Raw genomic sequence first — 18063 nt, forward strand, 5'->3', positions numbered from 1 at the left:
TTCTAATTACCGTGATGTATATTTAAACAATTAAAGGAACAATATAGCATTAGGAAAATAAACATGTATTCCTAACTTTATTGTGACCTGCTCTATATTTAGGTTTCCACCCTCCCATATGATGTGAAAAGGTTTGCTTATCATTTCTCCCATGGTGCTCTCTTCTTGCCCTACCCAGCCTCCTTGACTTACATCATCAGTCTTGATAACTTCAGCCAATCCAGTGTTTTCCCATAGGAAAGAACTGGGAGGAGAGTGGGCATGCGCGGAAAAAAGACTACGTGGTCTGCGTGCCTATAGCATCCCTTTAACTTTATTCTTCAGACCTCACAAACACACATTTGTTAACCATAGGGGTCAGTAAACATAATTTAAAAATCCTGGGGAAATAGACAGAAGCAAACTATTATTATGACTCAGCCATGCATAGTTATAAGAAAGAAGGGCAAATAGGTAAAGCATCTATCCATTCCCAGCAGATCCACCTTAACAGCACTCAATAACCATGGCCTCTTGTATTGTGTAATTTTAACAATGTTTTTGTTTTTTTTCCCACTCTCTTTTATATTCCTGTGAAATACCTGGTAAACTGCCAAATATCAAGGGCATCGCTAGGTTTTAGGAGACTGTAAACACAACAATCGAGACAGCTATTTTAAGCGTACAAAGAAGCATTTAACTTTACCATGCTAAACGAGGGTCATAACATACATTTGCCTTGGCTTGGGTTTGTTTTTGTAAAATGTCATTGAAATATAATTTGTAATAATACAGGTTTTATGTTGTGCGCGGTGTGATTTCTCAGACATTTTTCAGTTCAAAATCTTTCAGCTTTAAAAAAGTTAAAACATTATAACTGAGAAGTGTGATTAATTTAAAACTTTTTTTTAATAGAGATTTTCCCAAAAGCTCAAGCCACTTGCGTTTAAACGTGGGCATTTGGTGGCAATGGGATTACGAAATGTCCAAAGTTCTTCCAAAGAGGAGGGAGAAAAGATTCAGCAAGGGGTAGATGCGCACTGTATGGGTATTCAAAAATCACTTTACAAATTTAATGAAGGTATAAGTGCCCAGATCTACACAGGGGAAGAACACTGAACGATGATCTGTGAGGAGTACGGACTAAGAACAAGGGCTAAAACATGGTGTCTCAGTATCTGTATTAAATTCAGCAAGGGATATACAGGCAACACATGGGCTTAAAAAGAAGATAAGTGGGGGGGGGGCGGAGCCTGGCTGTGGAGCTGAACAGACGCGTGCAGCACGAGCTCCCGTCTGGAACTCTACTTACCTCGAAATAACCACTGCTCCCCAGCTACAAAATCAACTAAAAGCACAGTACCCACGAAGGGGATGCAGGAGAGAACAAAATAGACCACTTTTGAAAAGCTGAGCCACCGTGAACGCGGACTGCAAAGACGGGGCCTACCGCAGAAACGACTGGCCTAAACGGAGATAAGGGAAAGGGTGAGGCGGCCGATCACCCTGCCCTGAATGCCGACATGAACTCTGCGGGGACCCATCCACTAGCCTTCCTCCCTCCCTCCCCCCCGCCGGTGGGGGTCATCCCGGCACCAACAGCATACTCACCATGGACACTCACGTCCCAGAGACTGCACACATCAGGAGTCCCTGACTCCAAAATGGCGGATGCCACGCGCCAGCCGGCAAGCACAGATGCAGGTGGCGAACTGACAAGCAACACGCTGACTAAGCTGGACGAAATCCTTGCTGCCTTCTGGGCTCGGATCTCGGAGAGGGCACAGAACTCAGCTAACACTATATGGACTACACCTGCGTGCGCACCCCTGGCAAATGCGGGCTCCGAATACAAGAAGGGTAAAACAAGCCCGAATAAGGTGGCGTCCCAACCTTGGTCCAGGCAACGAAGCCCGGTTCACAATCACCTAGCCAGATCCAGGGGCCTACCTAAGGGCCCAAAGCTGCACGCACAGCGGCAGAGATGCGGTACTAAACTGCCACGACGAATCACGCACCGCTTCCAACATTTACCGGAGGCCAATACCGTGGGCCGCCCACAATGCCTTCCCAGGTTGAAGGCCGCAGGGAGTCAAACTCCGAAGCACCGACCACACCGCCGGAGGCTTGCCCGCCGCTGGCGGCGGCTGAACACCCAGGCCTCACACGGCGCCCGACGACGGGTCGACCCGGCCTCTATGAGCAACCAAGTCGGTGGAACACAGGTGCAGGCCTTTGCAAAGACCTGGGGCCGGAAGGCGGCCGCCATCAACCCGCACCATGCTGCAGCCTTGAGGATTTCCCAAGACGATGGGGCAGTATATTCCACCCTACTGGCCCTACCCAGCAGCGGCATAGGCTAAACCAACCTCTTGGACTGGCAGTCCGGTTTATACCGCGCACTACCAATGACTCTCGGGGACCTGACCCAAATGGCAGGCACGAACTCCCCTCATTGGACTTCCACCAGCGGACACACGTACCACATGGCTTAGTGGTATTGTCTAGTGGTTGCATTTAGTTAATATATGACATACTTATGTATAACACCTTGCATTTAACTGCTACCCTTACAATGTTGAAAATCTATTATGTTTCTATGCTTTATCATTTATATTGCGGCCTAGAGATCCATATCTAGGACCTGACCACTTACAGTCGACTTCGCCTGCATAATTGCTAATAAGCAAGTCGACCATTTTGTATTGGGATCACTTTGTTCATGGTCACAATATGTTAGCCTGTCCATAACGCCACTTATGCATGCAAGCCCTAAGGTCAGAATTGCAATTTAAACACGACCGTTTAATCGACCACTCTCGTAGCCTCGCTGCATAAGCACACGCCACAACATACTTATTGACATCTTACTGTGCCCTAACCCACATGCCTCGCTAGCCTTTCTGACGCGAGATAAACTTGTCTTCCAGCCTAGATGTGTGCAATTAGCTAGTTCCCACTCGTTATTAATCTTTAGTTTATTTTACTCACCTAGAGTGGCACATTTATAAACCTCTGTATACAACCCATGACTTCAAATCCCTATGTTAGAGAGACGACAGTTGCATACTAGCTTATTCTATGAACACTAGACAGACTTTTGGAACCTTAAAGTACACTAAGGGTTAAACAATGGCTACCAGACACATTAATCTTCGTGACACAGCACTGCAGAATGGCTTAAATGCTTATGCCAAATCACGATATTATTTCGTATATCCAACTCTGAGAGCCAATACTGTCAAGAGGCTGCAAACATGGTCGTTTTCAAACAGATTGTTATTGTTTGGACAAATCTGCCTACTTCATTAACACTGTTAAGCAACAATTATTCTCTTTATTTTAATTTAACTCACTACAGTTACCAAGCTTGTATCATTATGTTGTTCACATGATGTTTTAAAACACAAAAAATATGGCAATCTTTATTCGGAGTGCACTACATACCTTCTTGTTATTATTAACCTGTGTTACCCCGCAATGCCTCCTCTTTCTATTCTGTACCCCATAACGCATGTGCCATAATAAAAGAAAGATTTACAAAAAAAGAAGATAAGTGCAAAAAAGGCTCTGCAGTACAAGTGGTGTTGGGTGGGAGGAAATGCTGCACAAGCTTCTTCCATGGGTTCGTAGGCAGTACAAGTGTCTAAATAAAGTAATTTTATCATAACTTTCAACAAGAAGTATTGAAAGTGTACTAAAAGAAGAAGGGTGCATGAAGAATACAACATAAGGTGATACACATTGGCAGTACATGGGGACGCAATGCATGACTCTGGCAGGAATAAGGTGACCACAGAAGTGTGCAGTGTAAATATTGCTCACCCAATGGCATCCCAATGCCGTAACCCTTGGTGTCAAGCAGTCCCCCAATCTGAGTAAGGTTGCAGTTCAGCCTGCGATGATACTCGTTCATGGTGGACTCCAGCAAGAAGGCATAGCGAGAGTTCAGCACACGTGCAATCCCCTCCTCGGTGCTCTTCACAAACACACTGGGCTGCTTGGAGTTCATGTAATTCCACATGCGCTGGTAGGTCTGATACCGCGAGTTCTAAAACAGAGACGCAGTGTAAATATAGGGACACACAATGGCTACACGGTCATATAATTTGTAACTATGTTTTTTACCACTCCATTCCTTAATACTGCACTCTAATACTTACTCTAATCACTTCCTTTCCTGTTGCTGCTATTCTGAATTAGTAATTGAAGAACCCAAGGGCTGTCTAGGATGTTTCAAAGTTGTTGTTTTTTTTTTCATTTATTTAAAAAAAAATAGTATTTGTTAAATACAGATAGCTCTGTGTCCTTTGCACGGCCACACCGGATAAAAGAGGCTTGCACATATACTAACTTTTGGTGCTTTCTAAGTGTCTGCTACCTCGAAAATTACATTCTACTTGTATAGAACTCAACAAATAACTTTTGCAAGCTGTTTCAAATCCTATGACTTGCTATAAGAATTAAACAGTCGATGCAAGTGTCTCACCTGGAAGAATGTCATAGTTGATCCACCGTGAATAGTCCCGTATTCAATATTAGTCTGATCTGCAAGATCATCAGCTGATTCAATAGGAACTTCCATTCTTTGTACGGTGAGGAAGGCAGCAAGATTGGCCGTGTAAGAGGAGATGATTATAAGGGTGAACGCCCACCTACGAGACACACACTGGGTGAAATGGGCAGCATCGGTCTTTAGTTGTGTTAAATGTGACAAATGTATAGACAATCAATGTATTTAGCTTTAAGAAATATACATATACAATGTTCAAAAGTGGTAATACTAACGGTCACTATTTAATTTACATAGACAGCAGGGATTTGTGAAATCCAAGAGCACTACATACTTATCTTTCATGTGCACTTGAATTAAAATAATATAAAAGCATCTACACCAAGAAAATTAATTCAGCCTTTGCTATTTTGCAAGTCGATCACAGGTTCTGAACCCATTTTATCGAGTGGTCGCAGTTGATAAATAGATTATATCATCTTCCTTCCGAATTATACTGTGGGCATGTGGCCACGGCAAGCTGCACTCATAATCTATTTTGTAATTTAGCCATGATTCGGATTTTACCAAACTATTTATTCAATAATAAATGTCCAATTTGTTTTCTAAAAATGAAAAGTTGCAGATTCAGAGGAAAATTTACATAAAGATTTTTAATATGGCTTGTGTTCGAGTAGCCCATTCTCAAAGACCACCACAGCCCAGATTTCAGACATTTCCATTCCTAAGGTAATATTGGTGTCATTAAGCGATAGGAAACCTAGAAATATTGTCTCTGTGCAAGTTAAGGACGGGTCACGCTTGGCTATCCAAGCTACAACTGGAACCATGTTCAACATTCCCATTCTGTGTAGGACATCTATGGGACATCAACTTTTTGAATGGGTAATGCAACTTTTTGAATAGTACATACCAGACTCCACTCACACATCTAGTGGACAAAGCTCGCGGCATGACCTCTGACCCCTGCTGCATAAAGCCTCCCACGGGGAACCATAAGCTGTTGCCCAGTGTGTATTGGTTCTCCAAGATATGATGTCGCTCACGTAGACACGGATGTGGATTGTACCATTCATAAGGGCTCAGCCTGTGTAAAAAGAAAAAAGGCAATAATATTAAGTATCCTATTCATTGCAGCCCAAAATGTTGAGGAGAGCAAAAATGTAGTAGATTAAAGCATCTAAAGAAGGTCAGCATGGAACTGAAAATTGGGTTATGGAGAACAGTACATGCTCATCGTCAGGAGATTTGGGGAATGTTTGATTTTTTTTGTCTGAGTGTGCAACACAGCAATGAAACTGCTTAAAAAGAACCCACATCCCTCAATATATAAAAAAAAGTATTAAATGGAGACTGCAAGGTATGTCTTCTTTAATAGTGTGAGTTTTGGACAGTTAAAAAAAAATCTTAGAGGAACATTGGTGGGACAGTTCCTCTGAGAAGTTTTGGACAGTTCAAGAAATTCTTAGAAGACCATTGGTGGGAAGATACAAAACCTATTTAGAACAGGGGAGTCAAACTACGGAATTCAGATTCCGTGGGACGGAATTCACTTAATCTTTAATCTTTAATAGATGGCACAGCTCTAATCTTTAATAGAGCTGTGCCATAGCATAGCAGAGACTTATGAGAATGGTAGTAAAGTATAATCGGCGAGGTTGCATTTCAATAACTCTGTTTTAGGATATTTTTTTAGGAAATGTGAAAAGTTATGGGTGTTTCCAAATTAGTGGAACTAATATCGGCTTGTCAGATTACCGTGAATAGCATATGAAAGTGCAGAATTTAAATATAAGCAATAAGTACGTGCTTATTTGGCAACCCTACAAAAAAAAAAATCACAGCTGGTATTGTTAAAAATGTCAAACAACTGAACTCTTTTATAGCAATTTTTCTATCGATTGATGTAAATGTTATCTTTTCCGATGACAGGTGCACTTAAAAAAAAAAAACGAAAAAAAAAACCATTATAATTGAGGAGTGTGTTTTATTTTAAACTTTTTTAATCTAAATTTTCCCAAAAGCCCAAGCCACTTGCGTTCAAACGTCGGCATTGCCAAGATTAGAAGTGACTGTTCCATATGTATGAGATGGAATGTAATCTTCACTGAAAAGAATCGTCAGATGAACAGTAAGTCTAATAAAATGTACTACTTTGGAGAAATAACAGGTTCTTTTACCATTAGCAAGTGGATAATTTCCCAAATGGACACTGTACTACAAATGTAATATATATAATGGAGAAAAGGATCAAACTATGCCCAATTTCATTTGGAGAAGGAAAAAATATGCTCCTCTGGGTCTACCTAAGACAAGGTAGTATGCAGTAAATGCAAACTGACAACTTGTGCCTTGTAGCTATACCTCACATGATCTTTAACAAGCTATTAGCTACTGGCTCAAGAAGGAGCATGGGTGTTGCAGTTCATCAATAATCAATACTCCAGCTATGCTGGGTCTAGATTAAGCAACGCGGATCAGACTGTCAAACTACAATTCTCATAATCTACAGAATGCTAAACAACTAATGGCACTAGAAGGATTATGGGATTTGTAAAAAATAAAATAAAAAGGTCTAGCTAAGCCAGAACAGAGTGTCCATCCTGGAAAACTATGGCTGTCAACATGCAACTCCCATAATCCTTAGCAAGCAAAATCCTTGACTGTCAAAGTCAACCTTGAGTTGCAGTTCCTTAAATGGGGAGAAAATCTATATGTTAAAACTGGGATTGGGATGCAGTCATTATACAGGGTGTATGTACAACCAGGGACGGTTCGATAACATGGTACCCTGTAATTTGCAGAGAAGATGATAGCATTAGAAAGTACACAGAGCTTCTTTGTTTAAAAAGAAGAAAAAAACAAAACGAAAACATATAAAAATTTAGTTGAAGTAGTTGGGGAAGTAGTTAAAGGGGGGTATGTTTTGGTTGAATTTAGGGGTATGCACACAGCTCAAAAAAACAATGTACAGAATTTTACTGACTGTGCATACAGTGTAAAATATACAAAACACACAGTATTTAACTGAAACCTTCAGCAGAACAACCAGAAGGTATATTTTCTTAACCAGGGATTAAGGAGAATTCACACAGGTCTGACAACATTTAGGCCAAAAGAAAAAAAAAATGAGACATTTTTTGGGGTATATTCCTTTGTCAATTCTCCACAATTCAAAGTATGCCAAATTCCAGCGTACAGTTGTAATCAAAATTATTCAACCCCCATAAAAAATTTACAAACCTTCAACTGTTTGCATTAAACAAATCAAACAAAAGCAATTGAAATAGCTCAACACAACGAATGCTTCAAGTGGTTTCCCCAAATTTTAACTGAAAATGCAACTTATGACTTCTCCAGTCTAAAAAAGTATTCAACCTCCTGAATAGAATCCCTCACAACAGCACATATATGCAAAACAGGTGTGTCAAGCACACCTGATGCAACTTATCAAGGTCTTCATTAGTTGCACTAGTTGTGCTTGAGCTGGAACACTTAAAATACCTGAATTGACTGTTTGCTGAGTGTCACGATTGACTGTATGTTAGAAATATGACTGAGTCAAAAGGCCTGAAGCAAGACTCAGTAGCAACAGGCACTGAGGTTTCAGTGAGCAGAGTAAGGCGCGCACTAAACGCAGAAGGTTTCCATGCCAGAACTCCAAGACGTACACAACTACAGACCCAAAAGAACAAGAAAAGTCAGTTCCTTTATGCTTAAAATCATATGAATAAGCCACAGAAGTTTTGGGATTCTTTTCTGTAGAGCGATTAAATAAAACTGGAACTTTTCAGCCAATGGATAAGCAGTATGTGTGGAGGAAGAAGAATAAAGGATAGGCTGAAAAGAACACTCTGCCTACAGTTAAGCATGTTGTTGGCTCGGTGATACTCTGGGGCTGCTTTACACCCTCTGGCACTGGAAACCTACATCATGTGGAAGGCAAGATGGATTCATTGAAGTATCAGAAAATCCTAGGAGAAAACATCATGCCATCTGTGAGAAAGCTGAAGCTTGGGCATCATTGGACCTTCCAACAAGACAATGATTCCAATCATACCTTAAATTCCACCAAGGCTTCGTTGCAGAAGAAGTCCTGGAAAATTCTACAGTGGTCATCACAGTCACCTGTCACCATAGAAAATTCCATGGTGGGATTTGAAGAAAGTGGTTGCAACACGCAAAGCCAAAGCCAAAAATGGGCTGAGATTCCTCAAAAATCCTACCAGAAGATGGTGTCTGGCTACGCATCTCATTTGCAGAAGGTCATAACAGCAAAAGATGCTCTACCAAGTACTAAAGATGCTTCCCGTGAAGGGGTTGAATAATTCTGAGACTGGATAAGAAGTTGCATTTTTAGTTGAATTTAGGGAAATTGAAGCATCTGTTGTGTTGAGCTATTTCAATTGCTTTTGTTTGGTTTGTTCATTGCAAATAGCTGAAAGTCTGTACATTTTTACAATAAACCCAATTTTTAATGGGGATTGAATAATTTTGATTACAACTGTATACTTGAGGTAAAGAGTTAGCCCGTTCACGCCAGGGGACCAGAAATGGTTAATGTATATGGAATTCACTGTACAAAGGACCTCCCAATTTCCCTGCCGCAGTGGGAACATATCAAAACAAAATGGAACATTAGAGGTCATTGATTTTGAGAACAATGCTGAATAGTTTAAATAGCCCTGCTTACAGGACAAACCACAGTAATGAAGGAGATGACATTCAGAGATGACATCATTCAGTATTAAAGCACATGCACTGGGTTCCGGACAGTGAGGTGTGCAGGGGTCAGTACACAAGGATATACAAGGCTCAGAACATTAGGAGAGCACAGCTGGAGTTACAGGGGTCATTACCTGGCTGCCAGGAACAGCACGCAGCTGACCGCCAGATAAGCCAACAACATGAAGAGCCAAACAGCAGGAGAGAAAGGATCCAGGAAAGAGAAGTAACCAGGCTTCCGGCCCTGCAGGAGACAGGGGAATATATACAGGAGGGCCACAGTGAGAGGGTGTACACGTCAAGGGAAGAAGGCACAGTGTATGGGGTGTTCATATACAGAATAAGGCACAGTGTATGCGGTGTTCATATACAGAATAAGGCTCAGAGTATGGGGTGTTCATATAAAGAAGAAGAGAAGGTGCAATATAAAGGGTGTACACATACTGGAGGGTGTAGTATGTGAGTGGTGTACACATAGTGGAGGGTGTCATGTGTGAGCGGTGTACACATACTAGAGAGGATGTGGTGTGTGAGTGGTGTACACATACTGGAGGGTGTCGTGTGTGAGTGGTGTACACATATTGGAGAAGGTGTAGTGTGTGAGTGGTGTACACATACTGAAGGGTGTAGTGTGCGAGTGGTGTACACATAGTGAAGGGTGTAGTGTGCGAGTGGTGTACACATAGTGGAGAGTGTATTGTGTGAGTGGTGTACACATAGTGGAGGGTGTAGTGTGCGAATGGTGTACACATAGTGGAGGGTGTAGTGTGCAAATGGTGTACACATAGTGGAGGGTGTAGTGTGCAAATGGTGTACACATAGTGGAGAGTGTGTAGCGTGTGAGTGGTTTACACCTAGTGAAGAGGGTATAGAGTGAGGGATGTATATATATAGGAGAGGATGTAGTTGTGTGTATGTGTGTGAGGGGTGTACACCTACGTGAGATGGTATAGTGTGTGCCCACTGTGTGGTGTTTTACATCACTCTGTAAGTCTCTAAATCCATGATTAAAGATTCTCCTGTAGCTTGTAGACTCGAGTGAGCAGGTTTCTGAACACCCTCTGACTCTGTCTGCTTTAATAAGTCACAATCTGAATGCTTAACCATTATTTAAAAATACATTGTATGAATAATTAAACAAGTGTTTAAGGTAGTGGATTTATGGAGCACCATGTATGTTCTTGATGATAGCGAGACGGACCATATGACCATGTTAACTCACCATAGTTCAGCTCCTGGATTCAGATTCTCAGTGGTTTAGTACACACACTCAAATATGCATAGGGGTAGAATTGTCAAGGCAAAAACAAGTGCTATTCTAGTATAAAGTGCTAAAAAGGGGGCACGCACAATGCAAACAAATAGCATGCACGTTACCATTTAGCACTTTGCTAAAAAAACAAAAACATTTATTTAGTAAATAGTACGTTTTCCTCAATAAATACCTCCTAAATATCCTAAGTTTTACTAAGCAGGTAATGCAAGATGCAAAGGGGAGTAAAGGGGTGTATATACAGTAATGGCAATTTATGGGGGTGTATATACAGGAGATGGCACATTATGGGGGTGTATATACAGTAATGGCACATTATGATGGTGTATACACAGGAGATAGCACAGTATGGGGGTGTATATACAGGAGATAGCACAGTATGGGGGTGTATATAGATACATAGAATGTGACGGCAGATAAGAACCATTCGGCCCATCTAGTCTGCCCAATTTTCTAAATACATTCATTAGTCCCTGGCCTCATCTTATAGTTAGGATAGCCTTATGCCTATCCCACGCATGCTTAAACTCCTTCACTGTGTAAACCTACACCACTTCAGCTGGAAGGCAATTCCACGTATCCACTACCCTCTCAGTAAAGTAATAATTCCTGATATTTTTAAACCTTTGTCCCTCTAATTTAAGGCTATGTCCTCTTATTGTGGTAGTTTTTCTTCTTTTAAATATAGTCTCCTCCTGTACTGTGTTGATTCCCTTTATGTATTTAAATGTTTCTATCATATCCCCCCTGTCTTGTCTTTCCTCCAAGCTATACATGTTAAGTTCCTTTAACCTTTATCCTGCAATCCATGAACCAGTATAGTAGCCCTTCTCTGAACTCTCTCTAAAGTATCAATATCCTTCTGAAGATACGGTCTCCAGTACTGCGTACAATACTCCAAGTGAGGACTCAGCAGTGTTCTTTACAATGGCATGAGCACTTCTCTCTTTCTACTGCTAATACCTCTCCCTATACAACCAAGCATTCTGTTAGCATTTCCTGCTGCTCTATTACATTATCTGCCGACCTTTAAGTCATCATAAATAATCACCCCTAAATCCCTTTCCTCAGATGTTGAGGTTAGGACTCTATCAAATATTCTGTACTCTGCCCTTGGGTTTTTACGTCCAAGATGCATTATCTTGCACTTATCCACATTAAATTTCAATTGCCACAATTCTGGCCATTTTTCTAGTTTACCTAAATCATTTGGCTTATCCCTCCTGGAACATCAACCCTGTTATATATATTGGTATCATCAGCAAAAAGACATACCTTACCATCAAGACCTTCTGAAATAGCCTAATAAAAATATTTAAAAGAATGGGTCCAAGTACAGATCCCTGAGGTACCCCACTGGTGACAAGCCCATGCTTTGAATATACTCCATTGAACCCTCTGTTGCCTGTCACTCAGCCACTGCCTTACCCATTTGACAATATTGGAATCCAAACTTAAAGATTGATAAGCCTTCTATGTGCAACAGTGTCAAAAGTCTTACTGAAATCTAGGTAAGCAATGTCTACTGCACCACCCTGATCTATTATTTTTGTTACCCAATCAAAAGAAATCAATAAGATTAGTTTGGCATGATCTCCCTAAAGTAAACCCATGTTGTCTCAACTCTTAAAATCCATGTGATTATAGATATTTAACAATCCTATCCTTTAACATGGTTTCCATTACTTTCCCCACTACTGAAGTAAGGCTTACTGGTCTATAGCTGCCCGACTCCTCCCTACTACCATTCTTGTGAATGGGCACAACATTTGCTAACTTCCAATCTTCTGGGACTACTCCTGTTAACAATGATTGGTTAAATAAATCTGTTAATGGTTTTACTAGTACACCCCTAAGCTCCTTGGGTGTATTCCATCAGGTCCTATTGACTTATTTGTCTGTATGTTTGACAGTTTAAATAGAACCTCTTCCTCTGTAAACTCACATGTTTTTCCTAACTGAGGCCCCTTTCCTTAATTTTCATCTGTAAATACTGAACAAAAATATTCATTAAGGCAGTCAGCTAGACCTTTATCCTCTTCTGCATACCTTCCTTCTTTTGTTTTTTGTTTTTTAAAATTTGTTATTTTTGTTGTGCAGAGAAATATGACAACATTCGCGAGGTACCCCAACGGCATTCCTCGCGTTACTTTTCAACATTAATTACAATGGGGTAGTTATGATTACATGCACATTTGTCTTATTTTGTTGGTCGCTAGCAAGAGGTATATAAAATAGTTATATCTGAGCTGGTCATGCTTAGGTGAGTAGCAATTACAATAATATATGATTGGTAAGTTATAAGCTAATATCGGGTATGGATTTCTCCACACTGCTTGGGATTAACCAGTGAGTCACTGGGCTTGCCGGGTAAAGCATACATTTAGGTTAGACATTTTTAGACTATGTCCCTGCAGTTCTGCAGTGATTAAAGCAACTGTGTTAAGGTCATAAATGATAAGAAAATAAATGATAAGAAAAGGACATTGCTAAACTAAGGAAAATACATTGCTCTGCTGGGCTGTCATTGTACAAGGTTGGCAGCTGCTTAGTGACTCCTGTAGCTGCGCTGGGTCGGCTGCCGTCCTGGTCACCATCATCAAGTCCCTTATTTTCCCGCTGGGTGTTTGAGCGTTTCGGTACTTGCCGGTCAGGGGTGTGTTCGCGTCATTTGCCAGTATCAGCCTTGGGTGCAGAATAATGCCTGTATGCTGCGATCGCTGCTCCTCTCAGTGTAGGCAGAGTGAGAGTCCTGGTAAAGTCCCTTTAGGTCTGCCAGTATCACAGGGAGTTGTAGCTTCCGATTATATATTTGGGAGCTTGATCTCCGGCTTGCAATGGACGCGGCGGCCATCTTGGATTTTGCCACGCGGTTCTTGTGTGATCGTGTCGCCGCTCAGATGATATAAGCGGTCACTTCCTCTCCGGTGGGGTCCGGATAACCGCCCCCCCCCCCCCCCCGGCCCACGGGGGGGGGGGAGAACAGAGCCCTCAGTAGGCGTGCGAGAGGTCACGCCGGACTAAGCACGGGAGATTGTCCGCCTCTCCCGCCAGAATCAATCTCAATCGCCCAGCAGTCTGCTTTACCGGCAGGACTAGGGCTGATATTGACCTCCAGGGTATTTGCCTGTGTCCCCTTTGCCTTCGTGTGGCTGTTGATAATTTTTTTTCGGGGAAGAAAGGTAGGTTTCGCCTGATTTTGCTATTTTCATAGCGGAGCCGAGGTGCCCTACGTCCATCCAGCTCGGCGGTCAGGCCCCGCCCCCCTTCTTTTGTTTTTAATCTAACTAATCCTTGTTTTACTTTCCTTTTCTCATTTATGTATCTAAAAAATGGTTTGTCCCCTTTTTTTACTCTTCCGTATGTGATTTGGAAGCTCTTGTAACTTGCTTAGCCTCTTTCTGCCTAATTTTATAGATATGTCTATCTTTTTTTATAATTACTAAATGCTAACTTTTTGTTTTTTACTATTTTGGCCACATCTGCGGAGTACCACAGTGGTTTCTTGAATTTTTTGCTTTTACTGACAAGCCTACTGCAATTTTCTGTTGCCTTCAGCAGTGCAACTTTTAAATAATCCCAGTTATCTTGGACTCCATTTAAACTGTGCCAGTCTAATAATGACTCCTTTACACATATTCTAATTTTAGAAAAGTCTGTTTTTCTAAAATCTAAAACTTTTGTCTTTCTGTTCTTATATTAAACCACACTGACTGATGATCACTGGATCCTAAACTTTCACCTACACTAATATCTGATACCAGGATATACAGGAGATGGCACATTATGGGGGGTGTATATACAGTAACAGAACATTATGGGGGTGTATATACTGGAGAATGCACAGTATGGGGGTGTATTTACAGTAATGGAACATTATGGGGTGTATATACTGGAGAATGCACAGTATGGGGTGTATAAACAGTAATGGCACAATGTATACACAGTAATGGCACATTATGGGGTGTATATATAGGAGAATGCACAGTATGGGGGTTTATATATAGGAGAATGCACATTATGGGGGGATATACAGTAATGGCACATTATGGCTGTGTATATACAGGAGATGGCACAGTATGGGGTGTATGTACAGTAATGGCACATTATGGAGGTGTATATACAAGAGATGGCACATTATGGGGTGTATATACAGGATAATGCACAGTATGGGGGTGTGTATACAGTAATGGCACATTATGATGTGTATATACAGGAGACAGCACAGTATGAGGGTGCATATACAGGAGACAGCACAATATGGGGGTGTATATACAGGAGATGGCACAGTATGGGGGTGTGTATACAGGAGATGGCACATTATGGGGGTGTATATACAGTAATGGCACAGTATGGGGGTATATATACAAAAGACAGCACAGTATGGGGTGAATATACAGTAATGGCACAGTATGAGGGTGTATATACAGTAATGGCACATGATGGGGGTGTATATACAGGAGAATGCACAGCATGGGGTGTATACAGGTGATGGCATAACATGACAGTGAACTCATACATGAGATATGTAATTGTAAAAGGTGTGTAAATTCGGGGGAGTACATGATAGTTATATATCAGGTGGCAGTGTACAGCTACTTGATAGGCAGTATACACAGGCTGTAATATAAGGGTACACTTTCTGTCTGTGATTATGGTAATACAGTCTAGGACATGCACGAGGGAACTGCTACAAAATGCACTTTATTCTTCTATTAATTATTCAGAGACATTCATTTACAGTCATTGTGGGCGTTGGGTTGAGTGTAATGAGATGGACTGCTCTAACCTTTTTATAATACACATATTTTAATTCTGTGACTGCGTCTATTACCTCCATTGAGCAGCTGTTCCATATATTTAGCAGCTATAAACATTTTCTTACCTAGCCATTTAAAAGCTTCACTAAGCTCAGAGATGCTTTTCTGAAAGCTACCATACTTTCTACCAAAACAATATTTCTAGAAATAATCTCTGTGTAGCTCTGTATACGTGTATACGTGCAAAGAACATTTGTAAAAGCTTAGCAATCGTCATGGAAACCAACAGAATGTTCAGGCAGATTGCTCAACATTTAGAATTTCCCAAACTTTAGCCATGAACATTATTTTTTATCAATCTGAAGGCTAAATGTTGGATATAATAATGCAGCAGGGAGCAATATAAAATGTTTTAGTTAACATTTGGCTACAACCCTGCCCTAAACTAATTATTACCCATAGCCAAATGGGAGAGTCTCTCTATGATGGATTTCTTTTGCTTGGCTAGAACCTGTCTTGATTTGGCACGACGGACTGCTCTCAGTTTAACAACTGCAGCAAAAGACACTATAGGACTTCTCAGAGACAGCTGCAGTTTACCTATCCTAAATTCTGGAATTATTAGCTACAAATTACTTTTCTTGGAGACTGTGGTTATTGTATGTAGAATTTTCACTTTTATTTTTTTTTTTACTTTAACCGAATTGTTTAAAATAATCTGACTATATGTAATTGTACTTGTTTTCTCAAAATGTGTTTAATTTTATAGTTACATTGTACTTGTAAGGGGTATTAAAACTCATGGCCTTTAAATGTTAATTCATTGGCTTCTCCTGCTCAGGAATGTGATGGATACAAATCACTTATTTTACTTACAGGAAGTACTGAGAACAATTAAAAGGATGCAGGCATTGGAAGCTAATCAATATTCTGGTAGGATTCAGAAAGAAGTCTCAGAAAGTATAAAGTAACCCCTATACTAATTTAGAAAACTTACAGCTTGATTGTGATAAAATAATAAAAATAAAATAAAAAACATGATAGACTGAAAATAATTCTGTGACCTTGAATGAAGGACAATAAATTGCTTCTACTTTCTATGCATAAAAACTGCAAAACACTAACAGGGCAATAATTTAATCCACCGTGAATCTCAATAAAGATGTGAGGATTCAGTACACAATGAACCGTTGTGTTTTCCAGCACCTGAATACAGGTTGAATCTATTGGAGGCTTGGATGGTCCATCTCCCGGCCCTTCACGGAGTCTCAGGGGTCACAACGTCTTCAGGAAACGATTGCCAGGAAAGTATATCTTAAATCAATGTACACTGCATGGCATCGAATTATGTCACTAGGTTTACTAATAAAATTGGCCATGGGCTCCTTTCAAATTATTGACGTGAAACACACAGGCATTAAAGGAACTATCTGTATTCCTAACGCTACAGACTTGATGTGCCTACTTAGTTCAAAAGAACAAAATGAAGCAAATAAAAAATAAACGACTCACCTTCTCTCCAGTGGCGAATCCCCCTGGACACTACCGTGGGCTCCTCCTTGGCTAATGTCAGGGATGAGCACTGAGGGCTGTTGGCGAACTTGCCGTGATGCGCCTATGATTCTGCGATAGAGAATCATTGAATACAATGATTCTATACCGCACACTGTGACGGGACTGTGTATGGACAGTATGTTACAGTGTGAGAGATTGGATGTCCCGGCTTTCATACCCAGAGGGCATGGAGGCATGGTTTGAAGCTGAGCTTCCAAACCTTCTAATTATTAAAATAAGGCATTTTGGGGGGGTAGGCGTGGAAGCACTATAGCATCTTTAATAAAAATGAAGTTGTTATAGTGCATAATGAGTTCCTTTAATTGTCCTACATCTTAGCAGTGCTCCAGCTTTTCTAAACCAGTTAAATACATGTAAAGTTACCAAAGTATAAGAGTGTAATTATAATTTAGCTCTGAAAATATGTATTATGTCGCTTGATTATTTCTGTGTCTTTATTTTATTGGCGCTGTGTGAGTGCATTCATTCACCCAACATAACTTACGATAATTTTTTTGTTGTACTTCACTACATGCTATTTTTTTTAGATGACAATATATTTAGATAACATTTTCAACTCCCTGCATGCAATTGGAGTATAAATATAAACATTACTATGCGATGATTTGTGCTTAATGGTTTTATTAAAAATAATGTATACCTACGGAGCTCTAAAGTGAATATAAAGTTATTACTTAATAAAAAAAAAAGAAATACTCTTCATTAAACCTTGTGTGTGGGCAGCTGTTGTAATGAATGTCAAGGTGTCAATGGTGAACATGATTAGTTACTATTATTTCATGTAGGTTTTGTTTGTGTTCATTGACAGACTATTTCTACTCTATTGGGATTTCACAATTGATTCACGAATGGCGAGTACTTACGTAGATCAGCGCTAGGTAACTGTTGCCATTTAAGGTGCTGCGGATTACATATTCCAGGATGCACTGCCAGCTTTCTGATTAAGATTATGAGATTATGAGATGGTGTGAACAAGGAAGACGGTACATGAAGATACCCACCATTTGCACGCGGTACAGAATGCTGATCCCAAGGGTCATGAACGGTTTGGAAAAATCGATGACTTTCTCCCGTTCCGCTGTGATCGTAAAAGCAGCGACAGCAAGGTCGGCCTTCTGTGGGGGAGAGAGTCATGACAAAAACATTTTTTGAAATTTGTGTTGAATGCATTCAAAGGTATGTCTTTGGTGATCCTCCCTCAGATGGCAATGTGGATATGTGGTCATGATGAACAGAAA

General features: G+C 40.6%; 1 protein-coding gene across 2 annotated transcripts in view; it reads right to left on the reverse strand.

Moving 5' to 3' along the window:
• The window catches only part of GRIK5 (glutamate ionotropic receptor kainate type subunit 5), a 208193-nt gene that overhangs the window by 13159 nt on the left and 176971 nt on the right, over nucleotides 1-18063 (reverse strand). For both annotated transcript variants that reach the window (XM_063436799.1, XM_063436798.1), the window contains exons 13-17: nucleotides 17827-17940; nucleotides 9352-9461; nucleotides 5406-5579; nucleotides 4469-4634; nucleotides 3805-4030 (exon numbers count right to left, since the gene is read on the reverse strand). In XM_063436799.1, coding sequence (XP_063292869.1) covers nucleotides 3805-4030; nucleotides 4469-4634; nucleotides 5406-5579; nucleotides 9352-9461; nucleotides 17827-17940 — 790 coding nt within the window. The remainder of the gene's footprint in view (nucleotides 1-3804; nucleotides 4031-4468; nucleotides 4635-5405; nucleotides 5580-9351; nucleotides 9462-17826; nucleotides 17941-18063) is intronic.

The sequence above is a fragment of the Pelobates fuscus genome, chromosome 11 (genome assembly GCF_036172605.1).
Source record: "Pelobates fuscus isolate aPelFus1 chromosome 11, aPelFus1.pri, whole genome shotgun sequence".
NCBI classification, from domain to species: Eukaryota; Metazoa; Chordata; class Amphibia; order Anura; family Pelobatidae; genus Pelobates; species Pelobates fuscus.